At 36.9% G+C, this 22856-nt stretch overlaps 2 protein-coding genes across 5 annotated transcripts in view; both read right to left on the bottom strand.

Annotated features, from left to right (window-relative positions):
• Positions 1-5: 5 nt before the first annotated feature.
• Positions 6-5846, bottom strand: LOC135074076 (centrosomal protein of 290 kDa-like). The gene is made up of 18 exons (XM_063968382.1): positions 5601-5846; positions 5349-5424; positions 4863-5134; positions 4571-4706; positions 4158-4294; positions 3983-4087; positions 3638-3919; positions 3374-3561; positions 2995-3261; positions 2785-2921; positions 2429-2603; positions 1487-2343; positions 1244-1409; positions 936-1074; positions 762-871; positions 427-603; positions 83-344; positions 6-14 (listed from the first exon to the last, which is right to left on the bottom strand). Exons 1-18 carry the CDS (start codon positions 5781-5783, stop codon positions 6-8), a joined length of 3678 nt encoding a protein of 1225 aa, XP_063824452.1. The 5' UTR covers positions 5784-5846.
• Positions 5847-6209: 363 nt separating this feature from the next.
• LOC135073839 (sorbin and SH3 domain-containing protein 1) overlaps positions 6210-22856 on the bottom strand; it is a 186913-nt gene continuing 170266 nt past the window's right edge. For 3 of the 4 annotated variants that reach the window (XM_063968052.1, XM_063968054.1, XM_063968050.1), the window contains 8 exons: positions 16245-16405; positions 13411-13461; positions 12807-13061; positions 12054-12294; positions 10731-10892; positions 9934-10063; positions 9300-9445; positions 6210-8320 (listed from right to left, as the gene is read on the bottom strand). In XM_063968052.1, the coding sequence (XP_063824122.1) occupies positions 8298-8320; positions 9300-9445; positions 9934-10063; positions 10731-10892; positions 12054-12294; positions 12807-13061; positions 13411-13461; positions 16245-16405 (1169 nt within the window). In that variant the 3' untranslated portion in view covers positions 6210-8297. The remainder of the gene's footprint in view (positions 8321-9299; positions 9446-9933; positions 10064-10730; positions 10893-12053; positions 12295-12806; positions 13062-13410; positions 13462-16244; positions 16406-22856) is intronic. The other variant, XM_063968051.1, reaches the window with a different exon arrangement.

Raw genomic sequence — 22856 nt, 5'->3', positions numbered from 1 at the left:
GTACATCAAATGTACTAGAATATTCGAAAAACATAAAAAAAAGAAATTGCAATTTAACAAATAATGGAACTAAATACGATACCATGACCATATTTTTCAACTTATGAGGACAACCGTCTTCCTCTTCAATGCATTTATTTTTTGAAAGATCCAAAACTTGTTCAAAAACAGAATGTTTTGTCATCAAACTGATCTGCAGTTCTTCAATATCTTGTAGTTTTTCATCGGCTGCGCGTGATTTTCGTCGGAGATCTTCTTTCTTGTTGAGGTAGTTTTCAATTGACGTGATTGGCAAACCCCCATGATATTGTTGTCTAAGAGCATGCATTACTTCATAAATATACCTTAAAATATATTTTGAAATCGTTAAGAAGAGTAACATAAAATTAAATAATGGAAAGTGCAATAGTCTAATCTCTTACACACCTGAATTTAGATTCATATCTCAGGGCATAGATGTCGAAAACCTTTTGCCGTGCTTTCAGCATTTCTTCAGCTTCGACTCTAGCTTGTTTCTCTTTGTTCAACGATGCACTCAATCTATCTATTTTCTTATGGCTTTCCGATGCTTGTAAATGTGCTACTAATACTTCTCCGCTTAGTCTGTGAAACACATTATTATAAAACTATCCTGTACCACATCTTTAATTATCGTAATGCTTAATTCATTAGCAGTAATATCAAGGAATTTTCAGGACACACGTTTAGCATCATAATAATTTATAATAAAATAAATAAAAAAAAAACAATAAAATACTTACCTTGCAATGATAGCTTTGTTATCACCAATAGCTTGTAAATCCAATATCTGGTGCCTCAGCATATTGATTTCCATATCATTACTCATTTGCCTTTGTTGACAATCTTGTAACTAAAATGATTGTCCCATTAAATATACTGCATATTACAGAAAAAAAAACATTATTTTTATTTACCTGTAGTAACGCAATGTCAAGTTGACTTCCTATGTGTTGGCATTGTTCCTTCAGGATTGTATTCTCATCAACTAGTTTTTTCAATTGTGTCTTCGTGAGATCTATTTCCTCTTTTGTCGACGATGCCAAATTATCATCTCTGGAAACAATAAATTATCAACAATCGGTCTGATCATCATAAATACAGGCCAAGAGCTTCCTCGTTATGAAAAAGAATTAAAAAAAAAAAACAAAATTAAGTTAACGCAGCTTAATCTTTAGTGTGTAAGAAAAAGCCTGCTAAATATTAGCATTGTATTCAATCTTACATTAATTTTGCTTGTCTTTCTTGTAATTCAATATTTTTTGATTCCAATAATCTGATTTCCTTTTCTTTCCTTTCGAGTTCAGTGCACATTTCTTCCAATTGTTTCTTTGTTATTGTTTGTTCTGCGCCACTTAGTATGCTTTTCACTTTCTGTTCATCACCTTTGTCTATGAACATACATTCATTATTATAACCAAAAAAATACAAATTTACCTAGAGACAACATTAAAGAACCGATACGTACTTTCACTAAATTGTAAATCCTTTCTGATGAAGTTAATCATATCCATTCTCTGATCATTTAGGTACTTGAAGAAATCGAGTGTTTCTTCTCTCTGTATGTTTTCTTCTAACACTTTTCGGAGGTTTGTCATAGATTGATTTAAAGCTGCATTTTGATTCCAAAAAAGATCTATAGATATTGAACTTCGCAGTTTATCAAATAGGTTTGCTATTATAAGCATAAGACTTTGAATTTGAGTTTCGTAATCTAGTGTCATATGCATTGATTCCTTTTTGCTTTCTAATATTTCATTCTTCATGTTTTCATTGATAGTTCTGATGTATTTATAGGACTCTTCTAAGTATGAACACTTTCTTTCCAAGGAACTTGAATGGTGTATCGGAATAAGTCCAGGGGAGTCTTCACTTATATCTTCTTCTTCGTGTTGAGATACTTGAGCCCTTAAATTTTCGATTTGTGCTTTATAATGTTCTTCTTGAATTGACCACTTATTTTGTTGGTCAGCTGTCTGTACAACTATCGATTTCATCTTTTCAAACAAAGTTTTAAACTTCTCGTGAAAGTAACCTAGACCACGTTTTAAGTAATCTTCATACGAAGCATTTCGTTGTGCGATATAGCTTTTTATTTGATCTTTATTTTTGAAATCAATTTTACTATCCTCCTCAAAAGACATCCACGATCCAAATTCACCAAGTGTGATTCTCGTTGGTACTTCTACTCTCTGTGTTTCATTGCTTGTATCATGTCTTTCTGACTTCTGTTGTTCCGATTTAATTTCTTCCAATTGGTGTTCTAAATCTTTAGATTTTTGAGTCTCTTTGGAAAGTTGGGCCATAACATCGAATGTTTCTTTCCTACAAAGTAGATTAAACAGTTATCATTGACAACTAACTATAAATAGTAAGAAACTGAACATAAAATTTTGATATTGTACTGCACCTAGCTTCATGTAATGCACTGAGAAGTGCATCTCTACCACCCAAAGCCGCTCGTAGTTCCATGACCGTAGCCATATGAGGAGCGAACCAACCAGCAGCATGACGTGCTTCCATTGATTGTAGTATCGCATCCAAACTAGGACACTCTAAAGATAAGATTCCTGAAGATGTGGTACCTGAAATTATTAGCATAGTAGATCCCCATGTAACTAAAGTACAAGTACAACGTTTTGGTATTTAAATATTTATTTTATATTTTTCTACCTTTTTACGGACTGCTTTCAACTGGATTGACATAAAAATAAATACGAGAAAACTTATCGTAAATGAAAATATTAAGGAAAGTCGGGTACTAACTATTATCTTTTAAGAAATTCAAAATTTCTTGGAGGCCTTTCCTGAGTCCTTCATTTTCGTCTACTATTTCTTGCATTTCTGCTCCACAATTGCAGTCTTTCTTTGAGTCTTTTTGTGGGCTACCTTCACCATTTACCCTACAAAATCAAAAGTTTTTGGATTATAAAATTATTTACGATGAACTGAGTAAGTGTTAATAATGTTCCTTACCCATCATTATCTGTATCATTGTAATATTCACTTTCTTGAATTATCTTATCAATTTTTTCTTTTGCACATCCTACTTCAGACAACACATCGATGAACTTATTACATTTTGTTTTTAGAACTCGATTATCCAACTCCGCCTGGGTAAGTTTATCTTCAGTCCTTTTTAGATATTTATACATTTTATTATACTTTTCTTCTGTTTCATAAACTTTTTTTAGAATCCCCTTTGTTGGAACTTTTTCCCCGATTGGTATATTGAGTTTTCGTCTAAAACATGTTTAAGTCAGTTTTGTTAGATAATCAATAATTTGATTCGCTATAGTTACCAGCTCACGAAGCACCCAATATTACCTATAGCCTATAGCCAATATCTAGTTACCTGAAAGTTTCATTTTCTAGTTGCAATTCATCTACTAGTTGATTTAAAGTGTTCACATCTTGAACCAACGACTTGATTCCTTCATCTTTCAGTTTTAGCTGACGTTTCTTATTTTTGAGTCCGTCTAGTAATGACTTGATACCTTCATCAGACTGGACTAGTTGCAGTTCAGAGGTGATATCTGCTAGCTAAGATACAAAATTATAATTATATTTCAATGTTGGTAATTAATTTCCTGTTAAAGTTTAATTTGCAATATCTTACCTCTTTATCTCTAACAACGATCATTTCTTCAGCTTCTTGCAAAGCTACAGTCAATGATTTAACCTTCTTTTTTAATTTTATTATCAAACTTCTTTCTTTATTATCATCACATTCATTTTTAGTTTCGGATACAGCTGACTCAACAGTGTCTTCGATCAGTGACTTCATTTGTTGATTTTCTATTTTTAATTTTTCAATCAAATCGGCGGAATTCTCTATTTGCTTCGATGCTTCAGATAATTTAAGTTGCAATTCTTTAATTTTGCGCTCTCTCTGTCGGGACTAAACTTCACAATTTAATAAGACGATCTCACAAACTAAAACAATTTAAGGAATCATTATTACCTTTGGCGGTGAAGAAGGTTGTATTGTGCGACTTAGATTCTCTTTTAATTGGTTGTTTTCGTTAGACAATGCTTCGACTTCGGCTTTCTTAGATCGAGCTACATTCTGAGAAGAAGACGTTATTTATTGACCAATAAATAAAAGTGACAACAAACTTAAGTTTTATTTTACAGACCTTCCAATGTTGCGCTTTAGATTTTATTTCATTATAAATGCTATCTTTGTTAGAATCTTTATCAATCAACTCTTTTCTGAGCGACTCGATTTCCATGGATAAGTGACTTTTAGATTCTTCGGATTTACCTAACATTTCTGTAAGAAAAAGGTTACGGAAATAAAATAACAGAATATAAAATTCTTGGCAGGGAGAAAATAGGCCAAATGAATTGTAAATAATGGGCAGTCTGGGATGTGAGAATTTGTATTCGTTACGATAGTAAAACATACCTACATAATCTAAATTAGATTTGAACGTCACTAATACGGTCACCCAGTAAACAATTAACCTTCAATGAATTTAAAAATACCAGTCTAATAGTCTTTAGTGTGGAAAAAATAGAAAGATATTAGGAATAATGTGGTACAAACCTTTTAACTGTAAAGATTCATTATTTAGGGCGGTTAACTGTTCAGTTAAATTTTCTATAAGATTTGTAGCTTCAGTCAGTTTATCTTTCACAACTGAGAGCTTTTCCTTGAGTTTGGTGTTTTCTTCTTCTAAAACCTGTGGAAATCAGTCGTAAATCATAAGTTAGCTAAAGTTACTAACGGTACTCTTTCACGCTAAAACTACTAAATGGATTTTTATAGGTATCGCATAGCTTAAAATTTAAATTCACATTTCAAAGCCTAGCAAAAAAAAATTGTTGATCTTTCTTACTTTGACATCACTGAGCAATTTTCTGATGTGTCTATTCTTCATAGTTATATCGTTTTCAAGTTGAGCAACTTCGTTTATCTCTGATAGAACATCTCGACTTGATTCACTGTCTTTATCAACGTTGTCTCTATCGTCTTCCAATTTACTTTTCTTTTCTTCTAATTCGGCGATGTCAGCGTATAATTGTTCGAGTATTTCTTTATTAGCTTTGATTACTTCTTCTTGATTAGCAATAGTTTCCATGATACTGTCAGAACCTTTGCTTGGGGATTCTGTAGGGATTGCATAAGAATGTATTGTATTACTGTGAATTAAAGTTCTAACTACGATTGTATTATTTCTTACGGGTCTTTATGAATTTTACGGAATGCCAACTCCACTTATGACAATACCAAACCGTGAGTCGTTTTTAAACCGCCTTCTAGATCTAATATAACGTACTAAGCTTCTTACTGGAAACGTATAAATTAAAATTAAAATTCTCACCGGCATATGACCCCTTTGTTCTTGATTTACCGCCTTTTCTTTGGACAGTTTCCAGTTGTCCATGCAGATTGTTTACCTGAGTACATGGTATTAATTTTTAATTTCGACTTTGCTTACAATAAATCAGATTATAAATATTACCTGGGAACCTGGTATAGGTAGGTTATGTGTAGGCAGGGCTAATAACAATAGCTTTTATTCTTAAAATTCTGAGAAAATTTGGGGGACCGAAAGAATTGGACGAGTACTTACCTGTTCACTTTTGTATTTTAAAATATCTTGAGCCAGTCGAAATAGCGTTTTCAAGTCTGAAAAGTTTAATTCAATATCGTCTGCTTCCATCCAAGACAAGCTCTCGCACAGTTTTTCCTTATCGGCCTGCATGAGTTCTCGCTGTGAAAAACTTAGAATTTCTCTCCAGTCCGTTTCTGCCATTTTCTGTACCTTTATTCACACAGTACTTTGTATAAAATAATGTTTTTTACACAGTAGAGTGTTTTGTATACAATGTCGTGTATCGAATATGACATGAGTCACTCGCTTCGTGTTGTTTGTAACGTATGGTTGCCTAGCAACCAGACAACGCAATCTTGACCGCATATTGGCTGCATTGCTGCATGCCAAAAGAATACCAACCAAACATGTGGCCCAGTATTCTGAGTGTGGATGTGGTGTGGACTTGCGAAATAAATACAGGGTGTTCGAAAAAAATTTGTAGCTGGAATGAAACTCAAGTCTATTCTTGAGTGTAGATTGACTTATGGGCTTTCTAGTCACACATATGTATTCCTATCTGAAACTATTCTATTTAAAATTAGAAATTCAGGGTGTAATTTCAAACAGGTCAAGTAATAAAAGTCGTTTTAAATAGAAAGATTATTTTATTAGGTGTGATGATTTTGAACAATAGCAGTTAATGTTATCGTATGTCGAGGTGTCAACAACAAAATAAAACATTTGTGCTTCTTATTAAAAAATAAATTAACAAAAGTAAATACAACAATACAATGGGTTAAAAAATAATGAAAGCTTCTGCCTACTACACAAATCAAGCTTAAAATAGGGCGAGGGGATACCTATCTCTTTGGGAAATAGTAAACAACTATTACAACATTTTATACCAAGCCAATGCATGCTTAAAAATCCAACTATACCCTAATAAACAGCTACACATTGTATATAAATGTATAATGTAAGATTGTATAAATTATAGTCATCGTAATGAAATAGGGCATTGTATACAACAATGTAAAAATGTACAAAATTTGATTCATGACTAGATTACAATAAAACATTTTTGCATCTATGCGGCTTTATCTGGAAGATAACGATTTATTTAGAAAATTTCAGGGATTAGGGTAACATAATAAACTGAATTTTCCATCTAAAAAGGATAATTACAATTTTTTGTTTGATTTCAGTTGATATGATACACATAAAATATCTTCTGGATACATTTAAGTTTAGCAATATAAATACTCAGTATCATCCAGTAATACAGCTAAGGTTCTTTTGCCAGATATCTCGAGAAGCTACGATACAATGACGTCAGATTACATATCACTCATATATTTACCATCCACCTAATTTTAAATTAAGCATACAGTAATGTATTGTCAACGGTTGCCGAAATAACTCGCCCTATATACAAAATCGCATAGTCGCCTGAGTATTACAATATTACACGATTAAATAGCTATGTTAATGTGGTAACTAATACTTATACTCGGTAAACATTATCAGTTTTACTGCAGTAATGCGGAATAATAAAAAGTGCCGAAGGATTTATGCAAGAATGAGACACGGTAGCATGCTGTATAAGTAGATATAGTATGCGTAAAAATGGCAGAGAAATACACTTCTTTATAAAACTAGGATTAAATATGACTACTTCATACACTTTTTATTATTCGGTGGTAATAGCCGATCGATACAAATAGTCTAAACTTTGTTACCGTCCAATATTTCAAGTGTTAAAATTCAAAGTTTGACCTTTGCTTCAAGGTATAAATCGTTAATCATAAGAATTAGTAATCCACGTGAACTACGCTCTTTTAAAATCAACTTTTAAAAGACGAGCCCTATACTCCATTCATACGTTTAAATAAATAACTATGCTAAACAATTGTACAGGTATATAAGTATTTTTATTATTTTTTATACAATTATACAACATCATAATAATTATTAACCGATAAAGATATTCTTTGGGAGGCGTAAAACAACTTTGGATTGATTATACTGACATTGGGTCTGGTTAGCTTTCGCCAAGTAAAGTTGAAGCGGTAAATGTGATTATAAATTAAATATTCGAATACACGTCCTATATAATGTGAACTTTGGGGTTACAGGTTAAAAAGTGACGATGTTAATAACACAACTGGGATTTTTTTATTCTGTACACAATTCTAAAGTCATGGTATAGTTTTGGTATCATAAGGTTTACTTTAGGCCGTCTAATTTGCCGCGACTGTACAGTACAACTAATTTTGATATGAATCTGAAGTACCATACAAGTGCAGGCTGAACAAAAAGACGTTTTACGGCATGCCTGTGAAATTGAGTAGCTGACACCATTAACCAAAATCTTTGACATCAATAAATAGTTGGTCTATAGATTTAGCGAAAAAGTGACGTCATAGTTTTATGCTATACTTACTTAATCTGTGGCAGAAACACATTTGACAGTTCATAACCACTGACCAATGGTATCAACTACCCCATTTGTGTGCGCAAGTCCCAAGTATTCTAACTGCGATTCATCGCTCCGTATTCGCTCTCAAATCGTTGTATTTGCTGCCTCGTTAGTGTGACGTTTGAGAGCTATATCGGAGCGATCGCGTGACGTCATGAGAGCGATCGCGTTGCGTACGCGTGACGTCATCAACGCGTGCGGCGCGCGCAGAGCGTGGCGCGGCGGAGGCGGCGCAGCAGCGACCACTCCCGCTATCAGATGCGCTCCACGTAGTTGCCTGATGTAAAAATAAAAGTAAATAATATACTGATTGTTGATACCTTCGTCCTTGGAAGTAAGGTACTGGTAGATAGGGTTTTGGAGGTATATACCTTTGGATTCTATGGATTTACTAGTACCTACCAGTGAAGCCAAAAGATAAAGTTACTGTTTTAAATTTACTGAAGCTTAACTGACCTTAGGTTCTTGCCTTTGTACGCTTTGGCTAATAAAGTATCTTCCTTAAACTTACCAAACAAAATTATAAAACTTTTCAATTGTTTTTCTTAATTTTTTTGAGCAGACAAGTCTCTATACCGCTCAGTTTTCTAACTAATACATCCCGTTCTGGCGGCCCATGTGGTATAGCCCATGGGCCCTCTATCATTGATACGGCTGATATGGCGGTAGCTTTTGTGCAAGTAATACACTCGACAGCAAATAAATCGCACCTCGCGCGACAAGCACTTTCAAACGTATGCATCCCTACTTGCCACCAATATTGGCACCATTTAAAAGCTTAGTTCTAAACTTCATTTCATTAAAGGAAAGGTTTTTACCCCAAAAATGAGTCTTTAAAAGGATCCAGAATCACTTCTTCAAAAAATAGGTAGTTACGCTTGAGCCAACTTTTATGGCTATAAAACTGTTAAGTTGGGATTAATCGCTATCCATCTGTTAAAAAGGACACGTGAGATCATTATTTGGTTCTATAACCATAAAAATTGGTCTAATTGATCCCAGAGGTGAGCCCAAAGTGAGGTCTTTTTTCAAGTCACATTTATGGTATATATTAATCATTTATTAAGAAATTATGTGTTTTTCGTTAAGGATATTTATTGGGCTTTCAAATAACACCAATATTGTTGGGGCACCATGATTGTGTCAAAAGAAAATCTTTAAAGTTCGCGTCGCGGAAGGTGCGATTTATTTGATGTTGAGTGTATTTAGCTCGTTAAGTGCTCCAAAGGGGCTTCAATAAAGAATGTTTTGTTTACCCGGGAAGGTGCCGAACCGGCCGGTGCGCTGGCTGGAGCCGACGTACCAGCCGTCGTCGCACTTCTCCAGCACGTACACCGTGTCGCCTTCGTTCAGCTCCAGCTCGTCGGGGTTCTGTGGCCGGTACTTGTACATGGCTCGGTACCTTTGACGAAAGATAATTTATATAAAATTATATTTTCAATCTGCCATTAAATTATTTCTAGAAATTGAATCAAAAAACTGTAATCAGAGTTTGGGTTAAAACACGATCTTCATCAGATAGTTGATCAGAAGACCGTCGTGTGGATTTCATCATTTTACAGTATTAGTGCACAATACTCAATCTACGCTACAATACGATGCTGCAACGTGTCCCGCAATAACACACGACATTTTTATATCATGTGAAACAGGTGTTATTGTCTTTCATCTGATACTTATTACAGTGGCGGATTTACACATTTGCCGCACAGGCGCCGCATTCCGGTTGCCTCCCTTTAAAATCGACTACCTACCTTAGGCTCCAGCCTACGAGTAAATCCACCATTGGTATATTCCGCAACATGTCACTTCATTTATCCCTAGTTCACCTGCAGCTTACCATAGTACTTTGGTGTCATATACATTAAACATATTATTATGTATACTCACGGCACGGCCTCAGCATTGGTGTCGACATAGAGCGGCTCGGTGTTGTTGAGGTCCACGCCAGCGCCAGTTGGCGGTCCGTAGCCGCGCTCCGCTGGAGTCAACGTCGCCTGCGCTGGTTTCGCTACGTAACCTGGAGAAATAGTCAACATGTAGGCCTTATTTCGGTTGCAAAAGGTTCAAAATGGAACCACCATCTTCTTTGCTACTTATCCTGGATAAAGAGTCTACATGACAACTTTATTCCAGTAGCAAATCGATCGAAAAGGTAGAGCTGACATGAATGGCAGTGGCTGTGTGGTAGAAGGCGCATAGCCCAGGGCGGGAAAATTTGGCTGCGATATGTAGCTGTGGGTATCCATATTTCTTTTCACTGTCTAATTAAGTACCTCGCCACCAAGACCAACAGTGACTGTATTATGCTATGTTATAACTGACCTGGCAGTGGCTGTAATATGCTATGATAACTGATCTGGCAGTGGCCGTGTGGCTGTAGGCGCGTTGCCTATGGCAGGATAATTCGGCTGCAGTTTGTAGTTATGAGCACCCGTACTCCTCTTGGCCACCAGTGGCTAATCACAATAGTGATATAACTGTGTTATGTGACCCATGCTCCTCTTTCCTGACTCATTAATGCCCGTTTTCACCACCAATTCCTACTTTTTAAGTGACCCCTATGGTAACAAATAACAGGAATTTTGTTGTCATAGGGGTCACTTAAAAATTAGGGATTGATGGTGAAAACGAGCATAAGACTCATGATGGGCCACCAATGATTTTATCATCGTACTATAACTAACCTGGCAGGGGCTGTGTGGCGGGAGGTGCATTGCCTAGGGCAGGGTTATTCGGCTGTGGCATGTAGCTGTGGGCACCCATGCTTCTCTTAGCTGTCCCGTTGAGAAGCCCATGGGCTGCTGGGGACGCCACCGGCTTATCAGTGTTTAAGGTTGGGTGAGGTTCTGAAATTAGTTTTCATTTTGGTTATGAATGACGATTTGGTGTGGTTCGAAATCGAACTTATCAATAAGGGGATGCTTTCAGGATCAGGATAAGGTGTTCGACTTAAAACAATTAATGTTATAATTATTAATTGATATTACATACGCATTTTAAAATACATGAGTGTGAAAATATTGGCAATCACCAATTAAGTAGGTACTTACTGTTATAAATCAAAAATAGAGAAAGTTCTTATTTCAATCATTCATTAATTATCTAAATATTGTACCTATTTAACACATAATACAATAATTACAAATAATAACTTCCTGCTACCTAATTTATTCCATGTACCTTTTCGTTATTGAGTTTAAACAATAAATTATTTGTAATCATCGAATTGGCACCCAATGTTGTTAATTTCAAGACTTGTAAATGTTTTGGAGAAACGAAATTACTCGATACTTAGCATTTTCACTCTTGTAACGAGCTACCTAGTAATTTTAATGTTATAATGTCATTATTAACAGAGTTTTATTTATTGCATCGTCGTCCGTCACTAAATAGAAATTTTAACGAATTATTAGTAAGCACGGAAATGTTACCCACTATTGTTAAATGCGACAAAGTTACGAGTATGTCAGACATGAGAACAATAACATTTAACAAGTTTGATTTGTGTTTAAATTATAATATACGAGTACGTTAGGTACATTTTCTTAAACTGATGAACCATTTTAGCGTCGCAGTAAGTTTCGAGCTTGATTTTAATGAGATACTACGAGTACAAGTGAGTTTTCTTTCTTTACCATTTGCAGTTTTAATTTTTGACTAGAATAATTTACAAGTAAATATTCGTATGTATAACAATACTTAAGTAGGTACTGCTTTTTAAATTAATACAAAAAGTTTAATGAGTTATACTCATCATGAAAAAAAAAAAAGAAACCAAAACCCAACTGCATAAAAATGAACTGAAAAGATAGAAACAAGACAAAGCGTTCACAAATGCAGTCGGAGGCATCAATGACTATTTTTTTGTTGGTAACACCAACCAAGTGTTTAGTAGGTTAAAAACATAGGAAAAATTACCAAAAACTAAGCGCAAATCGCAGTCATTTCCTTTCCATACTTCGATAGTCAATTGCTATTTAACAGCCTATGAATAAATATAAACATACCCGGTTTGCTTTGACTGGGTTCCTGCAGGATAGTCACGTAGCTGTCCGGGAAGATGCCAGTTTTGGTGCCGTTCCTGCCCTCCCACCAGTTCTGGTCGATTCGCCTCGTGAGGACCACCACCTCGCCCTTCTTCAGAGGCAGTTCAAGGTTGGTTTGCGCCGTGAAGTCGAATTTCGCGCGCGCTCTCCCTTCGATCACTGCCGGCTTTTTGGGAGAATGGGCCACTTCGCCTTTCATTATCTGTGGACGGACAAAATAACAAATTTATCTAACTAAATCGTTAGTTTTTCTAGACTCTACTGCCTTCCAGAATGCACCAAAAGGGCGTTTTGATATTTACTTTCTTAAATGTGAGTAGGTATACGCTATTCTATCATCATAATTTCAGTCAATGGTTTGCTTTTTTAAACGATTTCCAGTCCAGCTATCTTCTTAAGATCGTCAGTCCAGCGTGTCTTACGCTACGCAATCTCTTTTTGAGAGCCCGCTTACTAACACTTTACAGTTTCTGTGAACGATATTATGACCACTTGCTTTTTATTCTTGACGGCCGTTTGGTGTAGTGGTTCGAAACGGACTACTATGCCGAGAAGTCCCTGGTTCAATTCCCGGCCGGGCAGAAATTGAAATGATGAATTTTAATTTCTGTGACGGCTTTGGGTGTTACTATGTTACTTTGGGGATAGATAGCGCTGTGTGAAATTGTCCAAAGATTTTTAGTTATAGCACTGTATAAACACCAAACAACATACCTCAACATAATTGTACGGGAACAGCCCTATTCTCCCATGGATCTCTCCCTCGTACCAGTTCGCGTCGATCTGTCTCCTGACGTGGATCAGGTCTCCTTTCCTGAAGCTGAGCTCCCTGGCCGTCTGCCCGTTGAAGGCATACAGCGCTCGAGCAACTACCCTCTCTGCCTCGTCATACCGGTTGAGGGGTAGGATGTTCTTTTGCGATGGAGTGAAGTTGTCCTGATGCCGCCTGTTCTGCATGTCTTGTAGTTCCTGTGACGTCATTATTGGTATGATTTATAATATTAAAATAATATTTTGTTATCTCGTGATGTGGAAGCAAGTTATTATAATACATAGCTAACTCAAAATTTTGAATTTGGAAAATCTGTAACGCAAACGATCCGGCACATTCCTGTAGAAATTAGTCATTTAAAAGTTAGAATTCATTATTGGTTACGAATAAATTAATGATACATTTTTGAGTGATGATTTGTCCGATGATTCAGAGCTAAATAAATGTTTGTTAATAGCATGAAGTTGTGATTGTAGAGTGTAATAAAATCAATATTAATCTTAATGATTACAATCACGCAACAAACACACGACTCTCAAAGATCACCTTCATTGATGCATCAAACGCTTCTATATCTGCGGGGTGTATTTCATTTTCCTGTAATTTTTAACAACGATCATGTAATTTGATATCTAATTTCCTTTGTTTTTAGACGCGAATTGGACAATTATACACACATATCGGCATTCGCACGCGTCAATTGAATGGTAAATACTTGTTGCATAAGAAAATAATGGTTACTTTCACAGATTTCTATCTATTCATTGATTATTCAATTGTAGTCTATGGTTTCGCTCCACGATATTCACGCACTAACACAATACTATCATGATCTTTCTCGCGCACGCGCGATCCGTTTGGTCCAACGTTCTGTTTTGTTATGCCTCACGCACATAGGACTATTGGACAACCATATCCACACTTTCCTCATTAGATCCGCAGCTTTACAGTCTAATATTTAAGGTCACATTTACAGTAACAGCAATCTGTGGCCACAGCAAAGGAAGTAAGCAATACGCTGGTCATTTTGCTAACGGACTTTTGTATTTGTTATTCACGATTCACGAGGTATGCGCGAGAGCAAGGTCGACAGTTTCCGCATTTTTAATCTCGCCCATAACGTGTTTCACAAGTTTTGACCATTGTATTTTAAAATGTTGAACATCATTCCAGTTTGGCGAATATTTTTAAAGATTTAATTTATTTAATCATGTTTTAATGCGCAATGTTGTTCGTCTGCAAAATGTCTTCATTCACAGCGTCACTGTTACGCTCTCCAATTTTAATTATATTTATGCTTCAGAAAACTTTAACACTTTTCCCTTTTAAATCTTATTTACGTACTATCTCATAAACAACACCGGCAAAAAGACTCACTCAACTACAAGACATGTAACGACTCTATGAAATTAAAACAGTAAAAGCGGTATAACTCGTATCTAGCGGATGAAAATATAAGTGTTAGAAATCGTTGCGGTTTGTGGAAGGGCCGGTAATCGCGACGTGTTTACCGACGGATAATCAGCAGGCAATTTCACCGCACACAGTGAAAACGTTGAAGAGAAAATGTCTATCTCCGTGGAAACATGTGGCACGTAAGTACGTATGTAAGTATGCAAACACGCGTCCGCTTGCAGTGCGCTACTGTGTCGCGGGCGTGAAATTTAGATATCGCTCGTAGCTGAGCTAATTTACATAAATTTGTACATTAAGCTACGAAAAACCATTCAATTACCTACTGCTCAAGGTTTTCGACAACATTAAAAGACAATCAATATGTAAACTACTATACATACAATGTTGTTTCGTTCGCATCACAACCGTCTTATACATGAATGGTTACTCTAGCGACGAAAACACAAAATGTAAACGAACTGTAGTAAATACCGCGATGTTCGAATAACTTGTCGAAATAGCTAATTTGCTCACACACAATGTTACGTGACAGACTGTCGTGCGCGCGTTTTATGTAAATACTACCGGAGCGTTTGTGGAAACGAGAATGGAAATAAACTTAACCGATGTCGATGACGGGCAGAGAAACCGCAGCAAGATAGAGTTACTGTGACGTTTCTACACCAAACCTCAAGTTAAGCTCCTTAGACGAATTCGATACTTAGTAACGAGCGGCATGATAAACTTCACCATTGCGTTACGATTATCCACAATTTTGTAATCGCGTTGCAGAATAATAACGTGCATTTTCAGACTATTGTAGCTAATGAAGCATGGCTATCGCAATTTAGTTCCCGATACAAATACAATAGATAGATCGTGGGATAATTATTGTTGTGATATCGACCAAACTGCAGTCGCGTGCGGCAACTGTTTACGAGTAAGTGGATTAAACAATCGTCGGTCGAGCCTTGACTGACGCACTAATCGTATTCGATTCTGCGTTCGTGTTCCAATAAATCGATAGCTACTCACAATGTGTTACGAATCGATCTCCGCCGATTCGCTGGTCTAAGGAGAAAATTGTTCAGGCATGGAAAAGCCGGTGGAAAGTGATTTCTCGTACTTGTAATAATTATATCGAGAGTTCTGTTTTTATCGTTTGATTCTCGATTTAATTGTTCGAGTGACTGTTAATGTAACACTGCGATTGTGATCATGATCGATTGAGACAGATATTAAAGATTGAAACATAAACACACTCGGATATATTTCAATTACAATTTTTTATCGAATGACATCTAGAGGTTGTATAAAATAATTCAATAACAAAATAATGATCGTGATTGTTTTAACGAGGGTCAAAGTTTATCGTTGCAATATGATTGATTTCTTTGATGTTACCTACAAGGCTAATACAGTTCGAAGTAAACGGTATCTTAAAAACCTTAACGAATCGAATAACGAAACGAATAAACTTACGCCTTCAACACTTCAGAAAGCATAATTTTCGCGCGCCAATAGGATCAAACAGTTTCATATCTCTTACATGAGAACTTCATTCCCCATACAAATAAGACGGTGTTTATAAGAAAAGGGAGGTATATTACATATTCTAGGTTCCATTTAGTTCTATACCAAAATTGATTGTGTGGTTTAGGAGTGAAAATCTGGCAGAATTATCCCCGTTGTAGTCACATAAAAACAACTACCCATTTGTTTGTGTCATGTCAAAAAGGAAGCATGTCCTTCTGCTAGGTTCCATTAGCTCTACAATTATACCAAAATTGTTTGTGTGGATTAGGAGTAAACGTCTCAGACAGAATTCACTTTAAAGATCCCTGATATCCGTTGTAAATTAACCCCTAATAAAACTTACACGCTCGTTGAACAGTGTTTTAAAGTGACTTTTAGTATGGAAATGTCATGTTCAACAACTGTGTAACCTTTTATTAGTAAGGAGGTGACTTAAAAGATCAGCTCACCTGTAAGTACTTGTTCCTCCTCTGTTCCCTGTAGAGCTTCTTCATGTGCTCCGCCTGCTGGCGGGCCAGCTCCCGCTCCGGCACCAAGGGGAGCGGGTCGTGGCGCACCGGGCATCGGTAGTGGATGTTAACGTCGCTTTCCAGGTAACGCCGGGGGGATTCTGGAGTTAAGAATGGATATAAGTTGACTTAGAGGCGAGAACTAGGCCACTAGGTGGACCGATGATCTAATGAAAGTCGCGGTAAGTGCCTGGATGCGGGCGGCGCAGGACCGGTCTTTGTGAAAAACCTTGGGGGAGGCGTTTGTCCAGAAGTGGACGTTTTTCGGCTGAAACGACGACGACAACGAAAGGCGAGAACAGCCCAACGGTTTCGGTGATTAGCGGGGTTAATGTCATAACAGACTTATCAACTCGAAAACGGATCAACACCAATCACCTTTCGCGAGCTGACCGCGCAGCGAGGCGAGGCGTGTAGGTTACGGTGCGGATAAATGTGCGTTTCAGTATGGAGTTTCATACAAAGAATACTGTCCGGCGACCGCCTCGTATTGATACGGTTACGATCCCTTTCCGGGCTAATAAGCGTTTCGATTCTGTGGATTGCAGAAAAATTGTGGAGAACCTAATACCTGACAAGAGCGTAATTTAGTTTAGGCACAATAGTTTCGAGTTCGGCGACAGAGTACCGATTGGGATTAATATGTAGTTGAGTAGTTACGATAAAGAATTAATGTTGAGTAAACATTAACAAGTAATTAATCTTAAACACTGTAAAAAATATTCACCTACATTCTTACATTATGTAGGTGTACCGATAATGTGAGAGTGTACGAGAACACAGTCTTTTTTCCCAACAAAATAATATTACATCATGTAGGTAAATTAGAGCAGATAGTATATTACGGCATAAAGTTACGAATATATTACAAGTCATGTTATTACTATTAAGCGTTATGTAGGCACGCTTAGACACGTTTATCTATGTTAAACTCTTCCGGAGTACACAATTACCATATCAGTCTACAATTAAATGTGTATCTCTGCACTTTTCCATACACGTAATGTACATAATACGCTAATTGCTTTCAAACTTTCACGGCGTATTAAGTATTTAATTACGTGTTTCGTATTAGGGGTCATCCATAAAGTACGTCACACGTAAAGAGGGGGGGAGGGGGTTGACAAAGTGTGACATGGTGTGACAAGGGGTGGGAGGGGTCCTAAGTTTCGTGACATCACATTTCAATTGTTTCAAATATTTGATATAATGTTGATTTCATAAAAAAAGTACTTAATTTAAATGGAAATAAAACTAATTGCTGTTAATTTAATAATTTTTCGATGTGAAATTGCAAAACATGTGACGTCACACTAGGGAGGGGGGGTCTCAGAAATGTGACCACCTGTGACAAGGACGGAGGGGGGGTAAAAAAATCATGAAATTCGTGTGACGTACTTTATGGATGGCCCCTTAGGCGAGAATACAGTTTTGTACATTTAGAGAGGCGAAAGTGGTACGGCGGAGTAAACGATGGCACTCTCGATGGAAAATGTATCTACTGTTAAGGCGTCATCAGATTAGATCGAACGATCGTGATAAGATCACTGAGCAACTTGTTCGCCATTAGAGAAAACATCTGTCGCTCAAGCTAAATCAGCTGGGGATAAAATAACGTTGCTTAGAATAAGCTACTTTGAGTGGAACATGTCGTAACAGAGGTTTAGCATTTTGCTAATGTTGTTGAGCTAATCGATATCTCGGATTAATGTTTATCCAGCATAAGTAAATTTTGGAATAACATTTCTTTAAAAATTGTCTTAATTGTTGAATTCTTCATAATAGATAGCACTTTCCAAATAAGTCAAAAATACGCTTCACTCGCTAAGAACACAAACAGCAAGTTCCAAAAATGAAATCGGTCGATTGGTAGCAAAACAAACCTCAATTGATAAAGTGATCAATTACGTTATGATAACAAATAAATATTCATATCAACGTAAAACAGTCGCAAATATAAACGTAATCGAAAAATAGAGCGCTGAACTCTACGATCAGTTAAAGCTCGATTGACTATCAAAGCTCGTCACGATCAGATAAATCTGTCCGCGCCTTTACCTCATGGGATGCGGTAACAGTGGCCATCGGCAATATTCGATTATGTGATGGGTCGTAACTTCGTCTCGGCGCAACCGGTCCGCGCATTATTTGCCGGAAGTGTTACGTGTGCCATAAGAGTTTGTTAAGCGTTTATTTGGATTTGATGCGCTTTAGGAAGTTGGTTAAACGTGCGTCTGCCTATTTCAATAGTTAATTTCTTCTGATTATTTCCTTCCGGACTACGGCAGTTCAACTTTTCCCCGAGACCCAAATTATGCCCAGTTTTTTTTATCTGCAGATAACTCTATATTTATTGATATTTTATAATAAATATATTTTCAGTTGGCCTTAGTGTTTGCTGATATTTAATGATCAGTAACAAAATTAGTAAAGTTAATTTACAGATCAAGAGCTGGTCCATAAGATTCACTGTCAGCTTTTACTGGCGGTTAAACAGCAGATTAATAATAAAAACATTTGACGATGTTTACACAATCATTGAATTCTTGATCGGTTCGTTAATTTTGAAACAATTGAAAATCAATCTTACGTAAATTATAAGAATTTTAATTAGTCAGTGAGTGTGTACTATCTCTAGCCTCTACTCGTAACTTGTAAAAGTAGATACGTACTTCTGGTAATAAGTAGGTAGGTTGATGAAATCGAAAGCCCTTCGTTATGAGCGGTCGCGCCTCTCGTCACAGACAACTTTCTCGAGTCACTTATTCCAGGCACGTGCTTACAACACATGGTTATTTCTTACTTAAGTAACGCTACACGTATCGCCGTGGGTATAGGCCTGATTTGTGGTGTGAGTGAGGTACTTGAGATTACGTTCCGGGCTAAGATGCGCGCCGTGATAAAATGTTATCGATGATTTTAGACGACAAACGTATGGGCTTATCGCGTAAAATCGATAAAAGGGCGCGATAAAAGCTTACCGCGGCGCGCATCCTAGGCCTACAGGCATTGGTTATACAGGGTGTTTCTTTGATGAGTCAAGGCACGAGGTGAAGGTGATATTGGGAACATTTAAGTTTGTATCGATTCGATCATTGATTAAGCCCCTATTGGTTTTAATCATTTAACTCCAAAAATACGAAAATCATTACAAACATGGGGGTTTCATCTTATCAGCTTGACAACTTAAAACAAAACTACTGTAGGTATTTTTTTACCTGACTGACTGACCGAACGAGATGGAGGACTGTTGTGGACGCCCTCTGCCCCATCTAGGGGACATATGACCATAAGTCAAGTAAGTCATAACTGTAATTATGGTTAGGGGTATTTGTACTATAACTGTTAATATTTGTTTGGCTTTTGACGCGATTATCAAAAAAATGTAAATTGGATTTACAACATGTCTTATTTATTGCATATTTTCTATCGATGTACAGATGTAGTCAATATTTTTTATCAAGAAAATGCAATTTTCTTTTCAAATGAAACTATGCGACGTGTTTGTGGTAAGGAAATGAATCGCAATTTAGTTGATTTTAAATTGAAATGCACATTATAGATAATCTCATAGATTCAATGTAATTGACGTTGCATTGCTGATTAGATTAGTATATTAATAAAGATGTAAAAAGTTGTCTGTCGCAGAAATTGTTAAAGTCAATACAGTGGTTAACTTGTCTACAGTCACGATTAGAATAATCATTTCTCACGAGAATATTCACGAATAGCCAATCCCATCAAAAACAATACTTGTCAAAAAAACCAAGTCTCACAACTCAGTTGTTCTACGGTAAAAAGTTGTGAGATCCATGTAATACCAAGTCCAGGCCAGGAAATTTTTTAACGTTTTACATAAATATATTGACTTGGCCATCGCACTAAATAATTTAATTTACACGTGTTTTCAGGCGATGGCCAAGTCAATATATTTATGTAAAACGTTAAAAAATTTCCTGGCCTGGACTTGGTATTACATGGATCTCACAACTTTTTACCGTAGAACAACTGAGTTGCGAGTATTGATGTGCCGTTCCCGAGAGCGCTCTCTCAACTGAGAATATTCTCGGGAGCGCTCCCGGGAGCGTTCTCCTAAGTGAGAAAGGTTGAGAATCATGTTTATCAAATGGAAATAAACAAACTTTCTTATGTAAAATAGTATTAAATTAAGTCGACAGATAAGTGTATATTAAACAATACACTCTATTTACAGTGAAAGGCTATATTCCCAGTGTTCTCGAGAATATTCTCGGGAACTTTCTTGGCAATATTCTCGGCAACTGCACTTTCATTATATATTTTATTTTTTTCGTTGTGAAATGTCGTTTTAATGATTTGTAAGATGACAGAAATTTCTTTTCACACGTAATTAAATAATGTAACTGTAAATTTTTTCGTTTTTAACACGATTTTATTAGGTCGTCGTGTATGTAACTAACTATGTAATGGAATCTTAGAATCTGAATTACACGCACTTTTAAGTCTTGTATCATCATGAAACTTGGCAATTATATGTAAATTAGATGACAATACAATATTGTGGTACCAGCTGGTCTGGTGATGGGACTGGAAGGTGGCCATAGGAACTCCTAAACGAAACGGCGGAATCACACCGAGTTTGGGTTCATTGGATTTGGCTTTTCGAGATCTTTAAGTGCTTGATAATGTCCAGGGTCCTAATGATGGAGTCAGGAGGTGGCCATAGGAACTCCTAAACAAAACGGCAGAAACTTATCAAGTTAGGGTTCGTTGGATTTGTCTTTTCGAGCACTTTAATGCTAGATGATGTCCAGGGTCCTGATGATTTTTGGCCTTTTTGTGCTGTTAGTAATTAAAAGCGTGTTTTTAGTTTTTTAAACTATTCTTATTTGACATTAATTAAGGGCATATTTCACAATTGCTTAGTAAGGGCTTGTTTCGCCACTTCTGGATAAGTTGTGGATAGCCTGTCTGACGGATCATTTGACACATTTTTATAGAAAATACGTGCTAGCTAGATTGATCCGACACTTACCGAATGAATGCCGGACATTAGTCTGTACGAGATTAGAATGGTTCTCTAACAGCTGAAAAACAACAAGGCACCGTAATCACGGCTGAACTTCTGAAAGCAGGCGGAACGCCGTTACTAAAGGCTTTTCAGAAGCTGTTCGATTCCGTCATCCTCGAAGGAATAACGCCTACGGCATGGCAAAGAAGTATGGTGATACTCCTCTTCAAAAAAGGCGACAAGACCTTGTTAAAGAATTATAGACCCATTTCGTTTCTGAGCCATGTCTACAAGCTCTTTTCGATAGTCATTACGAATTGTCACGCTAGCAGGCTCGACAACTTTCAGCCCACCGAACAAGCCGGTTTCCGAAAAGGCTTTAGTACCATAGACCATAATAATATACGCTACGGCAGATTATACGGAAGACCAAGGAGTATAATCAGCCACTTTGCGTTTGTGAACCATGAGAAAGCTTTCGATTCGATTGAGACATGGGCAGTGCTGCAGTTGCAGCAAATTGACTATCGATACATTAAAGTGTTGAAAAGCTTGTACAAATACGCCACAGTGACAGTCCGTTTCAAGATCAGGACCCGAAACCTATCCAGTTGCAGCGAGGGGTGAGATAGGGAGACGTCATCACCACCGCCCTGGAAGATGTTTTCAAGTTTCTGGGCTGGAGCGGATTCAGCATAAATATCAACGAAAAGCACATCACCCAGACAGCAGACGATATCGTAGTCATGGTTGAGATCGTGGAAGATCTAGGCACAAATGCTCTAGGTAGGTCCAACTTTGAAAAAAAGGTCAATCATCGAATCCAGCTCGGCTGGGCAGCCTTCAGGAAGTTTCATGATATTTTCACGCACTGTGTCCCTCGCGTCGCCGCTCCGCTTTAAATCCGCTTTGAATCCGCTTGCAATCCGCTAGGGTGGCAAGGGCCTTAAAGCTCAGAGGCACACTGATGTTCAAATACCGTAGCCGAGTTCTAAAGCCGCGGTACGCGTTTACCACGAAAAGAGTGATCAAGACAGCAATATCTCACTCACACGTTTCATGCCTTGTTTATTAGTAATAAAACATTGAAACATTACAAATAATATCACATATAAACAACAAAATTAAAATTAAAACTAAATGTATTTTGTCGAGAACACTGAGAATATTCCCGGGAGCGTTCTCGGTTCTCGAGAATATTCTCACTGGGAATATTGCCGGGAACGAGAACTTTCTCAGCGGCACATCTCTAGTTGCGAGACTTGGTTTTTTTGACAAGTATTGTTTTTGATGGGATCTCATTTCTTTTTGTATTTTGTAGACAGCAGTTATGTATCTAGAAAACTGGACCGAAATTGAAAAATTTTACTCGACTTGGCGGTTGCACTACCGTGCCCCCAAATCTCATTTCTTTTTGTATTTTGTAGACAGCAGTTATGTATCAAGAAAACTGGACCGAAATTGAAAAAATTTACTCGACTTGGCGGTTGCACTACCGTGCCCCCAAATATTTTAGTTTTTCCTTGATTCATACACCAAACACTACTTATATTCCAAATTTG

This window comes from Ostrinia nubilalis, chromosome 8 (assembly GCF_963855985.1).
Source record: "Ostrinia nubilalis chromosome 8, ilOstNubi1.1, whole genome shotgun sequence".
In the NCBI taxonomy this organism is placed as follows: Eukaryota; Metazoa; Arthropoda; class Insecta; order Lepidoptera; family Crambidae; genus Ostrinia; species Ostrinia nubilalis.
The sequence above is the reverse complement of the archived record's forward strand: the minus strand, read 5'-3'. Positions and strand labels throughout refer to the sequence as shown.